General features: G+C 45.7%; 1 protein-coding gene across 8 annotated transcripts in view; it reads left to right on the forward strand.

Moving 5' to 3' along the window:
- Positions 1 to 11,916, forward strand: part of LOC147419837 (putative RNA-dependent RNA polymerase SHL2) — a 49,539-nt gene extending 37,623 nt beyond the window's left edge. For 5 of the 8 annotated variants that reach the window (XM_086506049.1, XM_086506050.1, XM_086506046.1 and 2 more), the window contains 3 exons: positions 7,581 to 7,729; positions 7,852 to 10,606; positions 10,743 to 11,916. In XM_086506049.1, coding sequence (XP_086362175.1) covers positions 7,928 to 10,606; positions 10,743 to 11,609 — 3,546 coding nt within the window. In that variant the 5' untranslated portion in view covers positions 7,581 to 7,729; positions 7,852 to 7,927 and the 3' untranslated portion in view covers positions 11,610 to 11,916. Of the gene's footprint in view, positions 1 to 7,580; positions 7,752 to 7,851; positions 10,607 to 10,742 lie in introns of all 8 variants that reach the window. The other 3 variants (XM_086506047.1, XM_086506048.1, XM_086506053.1) reach the window with 3 other exon arrangements.
- The last annotated feature ends 5,656 nt before the right edge of the window (positions 11,917 to 17,572 follow it).

A 17,572-nucleotide genomic window follows, 5' to 3' on the forward strand; every position in this document is an offset into this window, starting at 1 on the left:
ACTGCTGGCGATGGTCTGGAAAACGCTAGGGCTGAGTGCTGATGGTGATCAAGCAAATCTGCAAACGCTAGGCATTGGGGAGGTGCTGAGGGAATCCAAAAACGCTGGGGTATCTGTGGCGAGGATGGAGAGCAAAAACGCTAAGGGTGCTGATGGGGGTTCTTGCTGAGAAGGTGCCTGTTGAGCGGGAAGCTCCTGCTGCCTCTTCTGCCAGAAAGTGCTAACTTGGGTTTGCTTATATATTAACTTAGCAAAATTGCCCTACCTACTTTTGTTGGGAAGTCACTTAAAAATAATAAGTGAAAAATGTCAAAAATAGGGAAAATAGGCTAAATGCACTGGAAATTCCCTTGACTGAATCTGATGGATTCTGAAGGGAATACTGATGATCATGCTGTGTGCAACCGGAGTATATGCATCTATGCTAAGTGACTGGGCATGCACGGTCTACGAATAGACTCACAAAAGTGCCAGATCACTTCTAATCTAGACTGACTGGACTGAACTGAACCCTGATTATGCTGTAGCTTGTCCACGGACACATAGGGTTGGATGTGTCACGTGACAAACTGTTGTGGGAAGGTGAGATCTGCGAGGTTCGGGACTTGATCTGCGGGTACTAACTGCTGAAAATTGAAAACACTGATGGTTCTTGAGTTTCCGTCGCGTAGAATCTGCAAAACGCTAGGGTTGGCTACAGGTGCAAAAACGCTAGGGCTGAAAATCTGCAATTTTGACGCCGTTTGTCTTGCAAATGCAAAACGCTAGGCTGATCTGATGTCCTGCTGCTGCCGGAATCTGCAAGTGCAAATCGTTGGCTGATTTGGTCCAAAAACGCTAGGCTATTGCTGTGGAGCAAAAACGTTAGGTCTCTAGGGGGGGTTCTGCTGAGAAGGTGCCTATTGAGCATGTGCTCTTGCTGCCTCTTCTGCCATTTAGTGCTAACTTTGGTTTGCTTATATACAAACTTAGCAAAATTGCCCTACCTACTTTTGTTGGGAAGTCACTTAAATTAATAAGTGAAAAAATGTCAAAAACATGGAAAATAGGCTAAAATCATTGGAAAATTCCCCTGAAGGATTCCGATGGATTCTGATGGGAATACTGATGATCATGCTGTGTGCAACCAGAGGATATGCATCAATACTAAGTGATTGGGCATGCACGGTCTACGAATAGACTCACAAAAAGTGCCAGATCACTTCTAAATCTAGACTGACTGGACTGACTGAATCCTGATGATGTTGTAGCTTGTCCACGGACACATAGGGTTGGATGTGTCACGTGACACATGCATTGATCGAGTGTTTTATTCATGATCGTTTCCTGTATTTTAGTCAGCGTCTTTATGTGATCCCTTTTCATAGGCATGCCATATTGTACGTTGAGCACGATTCACTCATGAATGAGCACGGATGTATGTGGATTTCTCATGAAAAGCCAAAATGCTTGCATTCAAGGAATTCACATTCCATGTCTCTTCCTTGGCATGACACAATCGTAGAAAGAGCACAAGAAAGATTGAGCATCAAGCATAGGCATTTTCATTGTGTTTTGCCACAGTTGATTGACTTAGATCAGAAAGTCACGATTCGACCCCATTGTTTGCGTGTGTTTGATGAACGGTTTGACACTCCGTCTCTATGTTCATCTACATTGCATGCACAGTCTTTCAAGAAGACTAGAATTTTTCTAGTCACTTTACATGGAATGGGTGTGTTCATGTTTTTGTGCTGGAAGTGGTTTCAGGAATTTTCAGGGAACCTTGAGCACAGTTCGGAGCACTCATCTTGAGCAAAGTTCAACATTCATTCCGCTGCACCTTACACTCACTCTCTCCTTACACCAGAGGCACGTTGATCGATCGAGCGACCGAGCTAGGGAGATGCGGACAGGCTGCATCAAAGGGTTCAGGTCACTTTGGCCCGACATGCACGCCACTCGGTCATACTACTGACCATGGAGGAGATTAATGAGATCCGCCAACGACCGATGCTGGATCACATGTGATTTAGCTCTTTTGAGGATTGTACACCTTGCTCATTCACTACTTTCACCCCCACATTCATATCCTACACAGTCCCATTTCAGTACCTTTCTTTTTATTTTTGGTACTGTATTAGATTCACCGCGTTGTAACTTTTTGGTCTCATAGGTCATTTTGGCCTTTTGAAGACATTAATATAACATTTCATCTCTCTCTCTCTCTCTCTCTCTCTCTCTCTCTCTCTCTCTCACACACACACACACACACACACACACACACACACACACACACAAAGCACCCCAACACACCACATGCAAAACACACAGAGAGGCAAGATGCATTGGGCCACTTCAATCTTCAGCTTTTAGCATGTTTAAAAAATTGCATCACAAAAATTTTCTAGTTTGCATAGCCATTAAACCTCTTCCTTTGAGATGTTCTGACAAGAGGGTTGCAAAGAGGATTTCCTGCCAGTTGTATGAATAGTTGGGATGCAAAAACTGTTTGGCTACCATAATTTGCCACAGTTAGTCTCGACTGCATTGCTTGTAGTTTCTTTTGGTTTATTTGGGGGACTGTTATGCATTTCACAGCTTTAGAGGTTGAATTTTCTGAAAGTTTTATCTCATGATTAGTGTTTTCTCTCACCCTTCTCCCCTCTTCTTCACAATATGAAGAGAGGGTAGTTACGAAGACAACCATGTCTTCCCCCATCATCAAGACGCCGACATCGACAATGAAGACAACCTTCATGCTCACGAACAAGAGGCTTGCACAATTGGAGAAGGACATGAAAGAATGGTGGATGGAGAGAGAGATATGGAGGGAGGAGAAAGCCACCTTCATCAAGCTATGGAATGAAGAGGAGGAGGACATGAGAGCGGAAATCCAAAATCTCAAAGAGGAGAAGGAGAGAAGGGAACGGGAGAATGAGAAGGAGAGGGAGAGATGGAGGAAAGAGCAAGAAGAGATGAAGGCACAAATCGATCTCCTTCATGCTTCCATCACATCCCTCACCCCCGAGGAAGGAGAGATTAAAGAGGAGGCTAAGGAAGCCCTCAAGGAGGAGATCACCAAAGCCCTCACCGCAAGCATTGAGGACAAATTAGAGGCCACCAAAGAAGGATGGGTCGAAGTGGTCAAAAAGAATATCAAGAAGGTAGCAAGAGAGGAAGCCCAAAAAGATGAGGTACTCATCGTACACACAACCATCGAGGAGGAGAAGATGCGACAAGCTCGCCGTCTCAATGTGCGAGTGACCGGCATCAAAGAAGAAGAAGGGTCTACACCCGAGAGCGATGGGAAAGCTTTATGCAAGAAAGTGGGATACAAGGAAGAAGAGATCTCTTTCTCCAAAGTTTGGAGAGCCGGCAAAGATCCAAAGAAGAGAGCTCTCATCCTCCAATTCGCCTCCGAGGAGTCTCGAACTTCTTTCCTCCGAAAGAGGGTCATCTTGAGAGGGCTAGAAGGCCCCCCGATTTATCTTGATGATGACCTCACAAAGATGCAACAAGATCACCGTCGCGCGTGCATGCCTAGAGTCCACCAAGCCGGCAAAGAAGGGAAGAAGGCAGTATATCGAGATGGTAGGGTTATCATTGATGGCAAGACCATCGCATAGGGACTCGCGGCCTGTGGGACACACGAGGAGATTCATGTCACGGTTTGGAATTGCAATGGAGACCTATGGACACACCCAGAGAGACTTGAGGAGGTGATGAGAGGTCGAGACATCATTCTACTTACAGAGACACACGAGAGCCCAGAGAGAGGGTTACCACGGATACATGGATTCTAGTGGGAGTCTCTACATCGGGGATGTATGCGCCAGCACACCACTCGCGGCTCAGGAGGAGTGGCCATACTCTTTAGACAGGGGCTTCACAGCAGACTACAGATTGTTGCCCGGGACCCACAGGCCCGCTACATGTGGATTCGCCTCGAGCTCTCACGAGACAGGATCGTCTACATTGCCCTTTGCTACTTTGCTCCCACAGGCTCCAGATTCGCCCCTATTGAGCAGGAGTCACCGTACGCATGCCTCACGGAGGAGATATGGAGTACTCCACACTGGGTGAAGTCTTCCTTATAGGAGACTTCAATGCTCGTACGCGCAGTGAGCAGTGTGAGGCATATGACCACGAGGACCCAGAGGCACTACACACTCTAGATGAGGAGGCTACTATGAGAGATACAGCAGATAGAGCTCCAGTCACAGCCTACGGACGACATCTACTTCGACTTGGCTCCGAGCACCGTCTCGTTATTTATAACGGGATGGTCCAGTGGCCCACCTCAGGGGGCCTGACTTGTATGCCACATGGAGTTGCAGAGGGAGGGGGGAGTACAGTCGACTATATTCTGGGACCCAGGGAGGCTACACACCTTATCACATCCTTCACTATTCCACCCATACCCATCGGAGCCGACCACACATACCTCTCTTTCTCCATCACCGGAGATACCATCCCACACAGCTCCACAGCACACACTCCACACACCACCATCCATTTCACACATGAGCTAGCCTCTCTTTACTCGGCCGAGGTCGAGCATGGCCTATGCCTCCTCCACCCATCCACACCACTCTCAGTTCTCACATCACATATCTCTTCCATTCTCCACACTTCAGCTATTAGCTCTTTTCCACACACCACTCACACAGGACACACTCCCCTCCCCGGGACTATGCCTCAGAACCGTTGGTATGATGATGAGTGCAGAGAGCTATACCGACGCCTCCGTGCACGGCGAGCCTTAGGAGAGATTACAGAGAGAGAGGCCAGACGGCATATGAAGACGCTGACACGCCAAAAGCGGCGAGCATTCGAAGAGGCACAGGAGCTTGAGCTATACCGCCTATTCATGAGCATGGATAGCGCGACGGCATGGCGCACCCTGCGCGAGCCACGTCCGACTACAGCTATTGAGGATCCACAGATATGGCATGATTATGCAGAGCGACTTTATGATGTGCCAGGGCAGCCTCCTATCCCGCAGCCACACGAGCCACGCCCCACATGCTCCTCCTTCTTTACAGCAGAGATGGTAGAGAGGGCCATACGCCGCATGCAGCACAGACGATCAGCTGACCATACTGGATTACAGAGTGAGCACATCATTTATGCGGCCTCCACTATAGCCCCGTTGATTGCACATGTCTTCAACCGGGCTATAGGGGAGGGCTTCCCAGAGGAGTGGACACAGCACACCATAGTGCCTATCCACAAATCTGGCGACACCCTGGACCCAGGGAACTACAGGACTATCATGATTGGCCACACGATGGCCAAGCTATATGGAGCAGTACTTGAGGCACAGCTCTGCTGCTACGCAGAGATTGAGGGTTTACGAGCTCCAGGCCAGGCAGGTTTCAGACGAGCTTTCTCCACCACCGATCACATCTTCGTTCTGCGCTGCCTCATTGATGGGGCAAAGGCGCGGAAGAAGAGGCTTTACTGCTGCTTTGTGGATTTCCGCAAGGCCTTTGACACAGTCCCACGCAAGAGACTCTTCCAGCGCCTTCACAGCATTGGGGTATCAACAGAGATGATTTGGGCCATATATGCTCTCTACGAGAGGGTGACGGGTCGGGTTCGTTGCCCAGGCGGTTTTTCAGAGACCATTGCTAGCACCATTGGTGTTAAGCAAGGATGCCCACTCTCCCGACACTCTTTGGGCTCTACATCGACGAGATCTCCGACTACATACTGCGAACAGGGGGAGAGGGGAGCGACTTGGCAGGTACTCCGGTCCACATCATGTTATATGCTGATGATATTGTGTTGATTTCAGAGACACCCGAGGGCTTGCAACGCCATCTTGAGGCCTTGGACGAATTCAGCACACACAGGGGGTTGACTGTGAACCTTGGCAAAACCAAGGTTATGATCTTTCACACATCCAGTGCAGTGAGGAGCGCTGCCACCTTCACAGCAGCAGGAGGACAGGTTGATGTAGTCACCTCCTATGTCTACCTTGGCATCACATTCACCAGCCTACCAGGACCCTTCACTATGAGGCAGGCTGCTGCTGACAGGCTCACCCGAGGATATGCAGCTCTGACCATGCTAGAGCGGAGATGCCACCAGGCACACTTTCAGGAGCCCCGCACGAAGGGGTGGCTTTTCGACACCTTAGTCACCCCGGCCTTGATGTACTCGGCGGCAGTATGGGCACCAGGATTGACAGCTGACCAGTGGACACAGCTTGAGAGGCCACAGGTATGTATGATCTCACGCTTGCTCTGCAGCAAGAAGACAGTGCCACATGACATTATTAGAGCTGAGCTCGCCACACCACCTATGGTTGTAGAGGCACTATTCCAGAAAGTCTGCTTCATCCAGAGGATGAGAGAGCTACCTCTTGACAGACTTACTCGTAGAGCATTTGAGGCAGCTATACAGCTATCAGAGAGTGGGCATGAGAGAGCATGGTACTCACAGGTCAGAGCATGGTTTGAGGGACACGGTCTTGACATGGAGAGCCTACCACCATTCCAGTACGACCCCCACTCACCATATGTTCACCTCTCTCGCAGTGAGAGGAACTTGGTATTGAGACAGGATCTGTGGCAGCTATACACTAGGAGAGTCTGGGAGTCACCTGGCTTGGGGACGAGGATGTCAGATTACAGAGACCAGTTTCTCACCATATTGTCTGGGGGGTTCATACAGAGACCACGCTACATGGACACATATATGCCACATAGGTCACGGGTGGCGATTGGTCAGCTGAGAGTGGCTTCACACAGGTTAGAGATTGAGATCGGGAGACATACTGGTGTTCCCAGGGAGGAGCGAGTCTGCAGAGCTTGCACAGAGGAGGTGGAGAGTGAGGAGCACTTTGTATATAGATGCAGAGCATACACTGAGATCAGAGGCAGGTATGAGGCCTTATTCAGAGGACAGCCCACTCTCCGAGAGATCATGGACTCTCGAGATCAGAGACAGCTCGGACGTTTCTTACTAGAGATACAGAGCCATCGGGACACACTACTACAGCCACACACAGCTACACAGACAGAGGGGAGACAGTTGCAGCTCACAGACTTCTTTCAGAGGATTGTCGCCCCTCCCTCACCAGACACTCAGAGGGGAGTGACACTCCCACAGGCGGAGGTGAGCCGAGCTAGACGACGACCACGAGTCACAGGCTACAGGGGCGCGAGCTCCCACCACCGACAGATCGAGGAGATCCGAGCCCGGGAGCGCTGTGCCACTGAGGAGCGAGTGGCTCAGATGAGGGCCGACCCGACAGCTTTCATCCGGGTAGCCTTGGCACCAGACCCGCCCATGTACCACATCTTACATCCCCCCATTAGTACAGGATGGAGCTAGATAGCTTGATGCATTCTCATGATTGTACTACCTTGAGCATATAGACATGCATATACCCCCTAGAGATAGAGCTCCATCCCTCCTCAGATACTCCACTACCTACATTCAGTTCAGTTTTGTATCATTTTTGTTTCATTTGTCTTTCCGATAGACGGATGACATACACACCATGTACATTTGATTTGTCTCATAGGCCGATTTCGGCCTGACATAGACGTTAAAAATCTTTCTTTCTTTCTTTCTTTCTTTCTCAGGTCATCAAGCTGCTGATGATGCAAGGACAATTGCAATTTATAACCTCTTTCTGTGAGATGTAACGACCAGAGGGTTGAAAAGAGGATTTCCTGCCAGTTTTATGAATAGTCGGGATGCAAAAAGAGTTCAGCTACCGTGATTTGCCACCGTTGGTCTCTGCTGCATTACTTGTAGTTTCTTTTGGCTTATTTGGGGGACTCTTATGATTTCACAGCTCTAGAGATTGAATTTTCTGAAAGTTTTATATCATGATTGTTGATTTTCCTTCAGGTCATCAAGCTGCTGATGATGCAAGGAAAGTTGCAAGTAAAAAATTAGTACTCTACAAACTGGTCAACTCCTGATTATGGAAGTGAGCACACAAGTGGTCGTAGGCAATGTTCCTGATGGTATGGAAGCAGAAGATCTTGCTTCCTACTTTGAGAAGAAGTTAGGTATTGTATGGAGGTGTCGATTAAAAACATCTTGCCCACCTTACAATGCCTACCCAGAGTTTTCCTGTACTGAGTTGGAAGAGAATGCCTTTCCCCAGGGCATTCGGTGTGCTCCTCATGCCTTTGTTCACTTTGCATCTGCTGAGGTGGCAAGAGAGGCATGCTCACTTGCAGAACAACAAAAACTAGCAGTTGGGCAGTATTTGCTGAAGATTCAGCCCAGTATTGAGGGGAAGATCGCAGCTAAGAAAAGTGTCTGCTGGAAGCTTTCAAACGTCTGTGTAGAGTTGGGAACCTTAATGAGTCCAAATGAACTGCTTGTCAGTTGGAAGGGGCCATCTGCAGGTGTCATCTTTGAGCTGGAGCAAATTAAAAAGAAATGCAATTTACATTTGACACAGTGGACTTTATTCAGCTCTCAAGAGCGTAGTGAGAAAATGTGGATGAGGTGTAAGTATAAGCTGGAGTTCTTTGTTGGGGATCTATGGGAGGTTAGGAGGGAGAATGAGTGGGAGGGTGAAGGTGCCTTGACTATGATTTTACATTTTCGGATCCCTCCACGTATTTTTTATCGAACTGCCGATGATGATGTCTATCACAAAACCTCTTTTGATCTTCCTGATGATGAAGACCCGTGGATTCGCACTTTAGATTTTACTCCCAGTAAAAGCATTGGGCGTTGTCAAGCCTATCGGGTAAGCGTGTCTCCAAGACAAAGAAGCATGTTTCAGAAAATTGTAGACTATTTTAATCAGCAACAGTTGTTGAGGTTAGGAGAACAACCAAGGGTGAAGCTTCCACGTGAAGTACAATCAGTACATCAAAGGTCAAAATTTTTCCTCGTGGAGAATGTCAGAAACCTACCTTTTGAAGTCATGTTTTTAGTGAATGCTCTTGTTCACAAAGGGACTGTGAAAGCTCCAAGCTTGACTACAGGTTTCTATCAACTTCTGGACCCTTCAGTTACTGACACTAAAGTAGCTGTTTTTTCTTTAAAGCATATGTACAGCTACAAAATTCCTGTTTTTGATGCTGAGAGGCGCCTCAGAAGAGTGATTGAGTGGCAGCAAGCTAAGAGAGTGCCAGTCAAAACAACAGGTGAGAAAAGTATCACAATGGAAGTGGGTCGTTTCATTGTCACTCCAACAAAAGCCTACTGCTTGCCTTCTGAGTCAGAGCTCTCCAATCGAGTTCTGCGAAACTTTGAGCACCTTGCAGACAGGTTTCTTCGTGTCTCTTTTCTTGATGAGAATTTCCATATGTTGTCAAATACCATGATGAATGCTATTGTGGCTCCATTTGCCCGAACCAGTGGGCAGGTATCAAGGAGTGCTCTTTACCAGAGAGTCAGGTCAGTTCTTCTTGAGGGTTTCTCATTGTGTGGGAGGCATTATGAATTTCTTGCGTTTTCTTCAAATCAGTTAAGAGATAGCTCAGCGTGGTTTTTTGCTGCAACCAAAGGAGTCAATGCAGAGACCATCAGGACCTGGATGGGAGGTTTCAAAAAGACAAATGTTGCAAAATATGCTGCTAGAATGGGACAGTGTTTTTCCTCGACAATTCAAACTGTTCAGTTACCGAATTCAAAACATGCTGATGATATTATTAGAAATGGATACAATTTTTCTGATGGTGTTGGGAAAATATCTCCTATTCTTGCACAAGAGTGCGCCAGGATGTTAAAGCTGGAGCATAACCCTCCATCTGCTTATCAAATTCGATATGGTGGATGCAAAGGTGTAGTTGTGACTTGGCCTTCAGAGAAAGAAAGCGACCGCACACTGACTCTCCGTGAAAGTATGAAAAAATTCATCTCCAGACATGATTTCATTGAGGTTGTTACGTGGTCAAGGTTTCAACCTTGCTTTTTGAACAGGCAAATCATTACATTGCTTTCTGCACTGCAAGTACCGAATAGCGTTTTCCTTGACTTGCAAGATGCAATGGTCTCAAAGCTTGACCAGGTTTTGCAGAATTCTGAGGTTGCTTTCGAGGTTCTTTCATCATTTTGCTCTGGGGATCTACATAATACAGCACTGGAAATGCTTAAAGCAGGCTTTCATCCCTTAGGTGAACCCCACCTATATAGCATGCTACATTGTATTAGGGCTTCCCATCTAGAAGAGTTGCTGAGCAAAGCAAGGATATATGTGAAAGATGGTAGATGGCTATTGGGCTGCATGGATGAGCTTGGTGTTCTGGAGTATGGTGAGTGCTTTGTTCAAGTGTCAACCCCTTATCAAGATGATTACCTTCCAGAGAATCTGATGGGACTTACAAACACAAAGCATCAGGTCAAGGTTATCACTGGGAAAGTGATTATGGCAAAAAATCCCTGTTTGCATCCTGGAGATGTTCGCATTCTTGAAGCAGTGGATCATCCTGCCTTGCATCACTTAATAGACTGCTTTGTGATGCCTCAGAAGGGTGAAAGGCCTCATTCTAATGAAGCATCTGGAAGCGATCTTGATGGCGATGTTTACTTTGTATGCTGGGATTCTTCTCTGATTCCTCCAAGTGGAAAAAGCTGGGAGCCCATGCAGTATTCTGCGGATGAAGCTGTTAGTCAGAGGCATTGTGCTCGAGTGAAGGTATAGCCCTTCGAAGGCTGCTCTTTCATTCAATAATATCAGTTAATCGGTGTACTTTTCTTCTCTGAGTAGGATTTTCTCATAAACATGTTTGTACATGAGTATTTGTTCATACCGTGAGGCTCGTATCTTGCAGGACGTCGTGGAGTTTTTTGTTAAGTATATGGTCAACGATCATCTGGGAAAGATTTGTAATGCCCATGTTGTCCATGCAGACCAGAGTAAAGAAGGGGCCCTTGATCCAAAATGTTTGCAGCTGGCAGAGTTAGCAGCAACTGCAGTAGACTCACCAAAGACTGGGAAGTTGGTGATTTTACCTCCAAACTTGAGGCCCAAAAAATATCCAGACTTCATGGACAAAGATGACAAGCCGTCGTATCGTTCGGAGAAAATCCTCGGAATCCTCTATCGCAGAGTCAGGGGGGCAGCTGAAAAAGAAATCAAATTGAGCTCTTTGTTAGGCAACCCAGACTTTTCGTTTGAACAGAATTACGATCGAGATTTGGAGGTAGATGGATATGAGGAGTATTTGACAGAGGCATGGCAACTGAAGCAAATGTACGACGTTCGGCTTGCAGCTTTGATGGACCGGTATGATGTCAGGGTAGAAGGGGAGGTTGTAACTGGCCATTTTACGACAGTACTCTCAAAGCACAACAGTCGGAAGAGGGGCGATTTGAAAGAACGGCTCATAAATGAGTACACTTGCCTCAGGAATGAGTTTAGGCAAATATTTAAAGAAGAGGATGGTGCAGATTTGTCGGAGGCAGAGCATGAACTTCTAGAGGAGAAGTTGGAATGCAAGGCTTCGGCGTGGTACTATGTCACCTACCATCCTGACAGCGTGGCTAAGGTGAGGGAGGTCAATTCAGATTTTCTTTTATTGAGCTTCCCCTGGATTGCTGTGGAGGATCTTGCAAGGATCAAGTCAAGGAAACGGCGGGCCTACGAGTCTTACTACAAGCTCATTCAAAGCTTTGGGGGGACACTGAACTTCAGCTAGAGCATAGTTCTTCTTTTTTGCAATGCAGAGCCATACAGCAGCTTTGCACTGCAGGCTAAAGGCATTTTCTGTATGTACCACTTTTGTGAATCTTTTGTATATAGAAACTTACAAATTCAGCCAAACTAGGCTTGCTTACCTGTATAGTGTATAGCTTAGTTTGGCGGCAATTTTCGTTTGTCTAACAAACTGGGAAGCTTAGTCATGAGCTTGTGACTCTTGCTACTAAAGAATGAGGTACTCTACATCTAAATTAGTGTAATTTATACTTCATAAGAGAAATACCCATGCAGCCGTTGATGACTTAGTGAAGTGTGGTGGCAACTTCGAGGTTTGCCAAGTGAGACCCAAACATTTCAAGCTCATAACTTGCAGGCACTAGATTATTTATCTATCAACCAAAACGATTGGTCGGTTTGTTTTACTCATCTTGTGCAAACGTGCTGACTCACTCACCAGTTGTAAACCAGGATGGCTGCAACAGTCTTTGTCAAAATATTGTCAATCCACCAGCTACCTTTTCTTAGGTTGTGGTTAATTGGTCTTGCACTCTATTGCCGTGTTGATGATTTTTTATGCATAGATTGCGTTCGAGCGGGAAAAGCACCCTCTGTGTGTGTGAAATGAAATGATATATTATTATCTTCCAAAGGCCAAAATAACCTATGAGACCAAACCGTTACAAAAGTGGCGAATCTGATGCTATGTCTGGTTACAAAAAAGAAATGCTAAAAATGAATCTAGAGGTGTTACTAACTGGAACTATGTGGGGTATGTGTGATCACTGATATAATGGGTGCCCAATACAAGAGGGTGATGTAATGGGTCATGAATCTATCCTCAAGTGTACTTTGGATGTCGAGATAATATGGCTCTAATCCACTTTGTAGTCTCCTTTGTTGTGAAGTTCCTCACCTTAGTCATGGGCGTCTCGATTTCCCTAGCTCCAATGCGCGGTCAATGAGAGTACCGCGGGTGTGAGTGTGAGTTGAGCTTTGCGGTGGTGGTTGCTCCATTTGTGCAGTGTCTGATGTGAAGAAATCAGTAATTTGTCTCTGGGATTGTCTCTCTTCAAGTCTCCTCAATAAACTCTCTGTGTTTGTGTAACTCAAGTAAGTACAATTCAGGGTATGTCTGGTCGTGATAGCTCACGACTCTTGGGAAGAGTCCGAAGCCTTGTCTGAATAGACAATGGAAGTGACCCCATATCTCGTAATGCATTGTGCACTGACATATATAATGCATCTCTGTCTTTGGCTTTGTATGGCATAGGTGGCATATCCTGTTGGTTGATGGTATCTACCAATCTCAAGCTGGTGGGAAGATGTTCATATCTGACCAATGGCACACTGTAACCTGTGAGATAGATGTATATCCATATAGCTGGGTTGAAACACAAACCGATCCCCGGTAAGTTGGAGAAGATTCTCTTTATAGAAAGCCATCTTCGTACCCAACTCCTATGTCGGCTCTATCCATGTCCAGTTGGTGTCCAGCTGAATCGGGTCTTGGAAAATGAGTCTAGTAATCTTTACCCATGTAAGAGACATTGATGGTGCATCAAGAGAGTATTAGAAGGGGTATAAGTTGTTCATGCTTAAGCCATGAATTTGGAACCATGATGACATTTGTGCATAGGTTGTGCATAAAGGAGACTGATTTGGTAAGTGCCGGGGGGGGGGGCGGGGGGTTATCTCCGCTCTAATAATCTCATGTGGCACCAAGGCCTTGGCTCTAATTAGCCGAGAGCTCATAGATACCAAGGACCTCGCTATACATCTCCACCCATTCCTGACCCACAGAGGGTCCCCAGACCTGAACTCCATAGAGCATAAATGAGGCTACCAAGGTATTGAAGATCTAGAGCTTTGTTCGGGGTTCCTGGAATTGAACCTGCAAACACATCCTCTCTAATCCTCCTAGGGATGCATACGCTCTAGTCAGCAGTCTCGTCTTTGCTGCTCTCTTCAAAGAAAACCTTTGCCCAATGAAGACTACCCCAAGATAAGTGTATGCATCTATGTACTCCACAGTCTCCTGACCATAAGTGAATGTAGGTGCTGATCTCCTGATACACTATAGAGTGGCCTAAAAAGCCTCTTAAGCAACACCCACCCTTAACTTCCACAAGATTTATTCCACAATCTCCAGAAAGCATCGTTGCATACCGTCTGGTGAGTCAGAGATCAACACAGTATCATCAGCATATAGCAATAATGGAATCCATGTATCTGCCAGCTGGGGACCTCTGTCACCCTCTTTGTCAATGTAATCGAAAACCTCATCTATATATATACCAAATAGAGTAAGGGACAATGGACAACCATGTTTCAATCCAATACTGGAGTGCACTAAATCAGATATCCCCTCTAGAGTGTGTACATGTCCCACTACTGATCTGTATAGAGCCATGATCTCCCAAATCAACTCATTGGGCACTTCCAAGGCTCTTGTAATCTGGCTTTGGACACCATGTCAAATGCTTTTCGAAAATCCACAAAGCTACAATAAATCCATCTCCCATGTGCCCTACCCTCCTGAATGATGGCTTTGTGTCAAAATATGGTCAAGAGTGGAGAAGCCTCTCTTGAAACCGGCTTGTCCCACTGTCCGTACACCCTTGCTCTCTAAACATTTGTTCAACTCCTGTTCTAGGATAGATGCATACAACCGTGCCAAGGTGTGCCCAATCATAATTGTACGGTAGTTTCTAGGTTGTGTAGGATCACTTGCCTTGAAGATGGGCACAATAGTAGATAGTCTCCAGGTCTCAGGTAGACCCTCACACATGACACGATTGAACAGGACTACAAGAACCTCTGTCAGCATATCTCTAGCATGGATAAAGTGTTTTGCGACTAGACCATCATGATTATATGCCCTCTTGGTCCTCATTCTGTTAATGGCCGTCTTTACCATCTCAGTGGTAAAGAAGGTACTCGTAGATGGGCATAGCTCAGGAGGATCTGGAAGGGGTGTCTGTCTAGGGACCGTATATAAAGATGTTGCATAATGACCCATACATCGGGGGACGTAATCACTGGGGGAGGGGAGTGCTCACGAAAGAGACGCCATGCCTCTCCTGAGTCTTTGCTCAAGAATAGTTGGTATAATTCTCGTTCCATCTGAGCTAGGAACGCTCACTTCTTCCGTCGCACAAGGCATCGGAAGGCTATTTGAGACTGTATGTGATTAATGGCCCCTGGGAGAAGATCCCTCTACATTACACGTCATATCAGCTGTTCTGAGGCATGCTTCCATGATGGCATCACTGATCAGGCTGAGTGTGTGGGTATGCCTCTGTTGCTGCTTCATGCAATGTCTCATTAGTAAAGTGGTGAGCTCCTCCATTGAAAGTCCTGGCATGGCTTCTGTACATAGAAGACCATAGTTCTCCTCTATATAATCGGAGTCAGTCCCTTGTGTAAATGTGTAGTGGGTATATGTCCTCCTTTGTGACATCTGAGTTGTATTGTATTGAAAGGAGATTGAAAGTGTCAAAAGAGCATGATCTAATGCTACACACACTGGTCTTGGTCCTATTGTGAAATCATGAATGCAGGGGATGAAGCTCGGCTGTGCCATGACATAGTCTATTGTGCTCGCCCTATGCCTATGTGGGAAGCAAGTAAACCCAACTGCTACGAGAAATTGCTATAGGCCATTAAGTATGGCCAATCCATGTGAGGTCACCATTTCCATCAGATATCTCCCGTACACGGTGTATTCCTCATCTTGTGAGCGTCAGTCAAGGCTCATATCATTGGTATCTAGCTCTCTCAGTATCTCATCTGAGGTATCATAAAAAATTATCCAATGATTAGTCATGCGGGCATTAAAGTCCCCCAAGAGAATAATGTCACCATCTCTAAAAAAACTCCCATATATCCTCGTCTAATGCAAAGAAAGGGGACTGTCCTCTAGGTGCAGAATACACTGATGTGCTTGGGGCAAAGTAGCCTATAGCAATGTACAAGAATCTGCCTGTTTCAGTCATCAATCTTACCCACATGTATCTGGCCTGATCATCTCTCCGGACAATGTGCACAAGCGGTTGTAACTCCTCTCGCAATAGGACTCCTACTCCTCTTGACCCTGTGCTCCTGTGCTTTGATCTTGTCTCTGCTTGACAAGCTATCTCCCACCTATATCTAGTCACATGCGACATAAGTTGTCGGGTGTGTCTCTAAGTAAAAGACGATGTCTTTCCCCATAAAGCTGTTCTCAAATGCCCCTACATCCAGAAAAAGTGATCCATTACAATCCCATACTGCCATCTTTAGTGTGGTCCCATAGATCTCGCACCGTCATGCGGAGCGTCGCTCCAATATCACCACTCTTCCATCTCGGTAAAAAGAAATCTTACCTTTCTTCCTTGCCGCTCTAATATCTGGAATTACTTCTTGCATATGAGCAATCTGCAAGAGCGTAAGGTCACTCCAAGAAAGATGCCCGTCCTCTTAACAGTTGGTCTCTTCTTCAAAAAGTCCTCCACTTCCATGAAGGGGAAACAAAGGATAAGTTCCCTTTTCTTTGAGGTTTCCTCATCGCTTCCACTTTTCCCACTCTCCAAGCCCTTGTATGCTCTTCGGCAAGTGGTAAATCACATGTTCTGAATGCTTTTGCTAGTAGCACTTTGTCTAGGAATTTTGGTGAAAAGTGGAACAAGAAGATGCATTGTCATTATTGCAAAGCTAATGATCACTTGATCAAGCAATGTCCGGAATTGAAGGCAAAAGAGGCTGATTCCACTACAAGAAAGAGGCTAGTTCCACTACAAGTGCAACAATTGTAGAATCTTTTGTGAAAGGAGTGTGATACTAATGTAGATATAAAATGGGTTTTTAATGCAGAGTGCGCTTATAATCCTTCTGTCCATGACACATGTATGTCAGTTGTTACAGATTCTCATGTGTGGTACTTTGATAGTGGTGCTACAAAGCACACTACCTCTCATTGTGACTTGTTTACCTCTCTTGAGGATGTCCCTCATGGGAATACCGTCACGTGCCAACAATGCCTCTTATCCGGTCAAGAAGGTTGGAAAGATTGTGCTGAGTGCTGCTGCGAATGGCAGTTCTTTCACACTTGTTGATGCATTTTATGTACCTCGAATCAAGAAGAAAATTTTGTTTGTATCTGCGCTAGCTAGACTTGGTCTTGTTGTGAAATTTTTGGATGAAAGATGTACAGTTCATGATCTCAATTTTGGTGATGAAATTGTTGCATCTGGCCACGGCATTTTGTGTCGTGGGCTGTATAAGCTCACTTTGCATGACAAGTGTGGAAAAATTTTGCAATTGCAATTGTGGATTCAAAGGTTGTTTAACATGCAAAACTTTGGCATACACGTTTTGGGTATCTAAATATTGCCAGTTTGCTACGTTCGCAAAAATTTGATAAGGTTGCTTCTTTGCCACCTCTTGAAGCATCTATGAAGCATGTTTGTGAAGGTTGTATTTTGGGTAAGATGCACGGTTCAAAGTTTCCAAAGGATGGTTCAATAAGGGCTACATGCATGTTGCAGCTTGTGCATAGGAGTCTTACAAAACGGTGAACAAATTTTTTTTTAGCGAATACAAAAATTAGTGAATCCCTTAATAAAGTTGCTTTCCTTGAGCGTATAAATTATGTATATCGCGTGCGTTCAGGGAGTATTTCAAAAACTCCTTATTTGTGAAATTTTGACAAATAATTACATCCTTTTTCTATTCAATCCATAATTTTTTTTTTCAATTCCATTTTATGGTACCCTTTTGTATGTGAAAATGTGAGAAAAAATAAAATTTAATAACCCCTTCTGCTGCACTCGCGTGATAGTCACATAATTATTAAGTGACCCTCCCCCCCCCCCCCCCCCCCCCCCCCCCGGATTATTGAGTGCATATTTAAAGTCAGCTAAGCTAAGTAGGAGCTAAAATGTGAAAGTTTGTTGAGTATAGTAAGCGCTAAGCTTGTAATTT

This window comes from Adiantum capillus-veneris, chromosome 29 (genome assembly GCF_014529385.1).
Source record: "Adiantum capillus-veneris isolate H3 chromosome 29, ASM1452938v2, whole genome shotgun sequence".
Taxonomy (NCBI): domain Eukaryota; kingdom Viridiplantae; phylum Streptophyta; class Polypodiopsida; order Polypodiales; family Pteridaceae; genus Adiantum; species Adiantum capillus-veneris.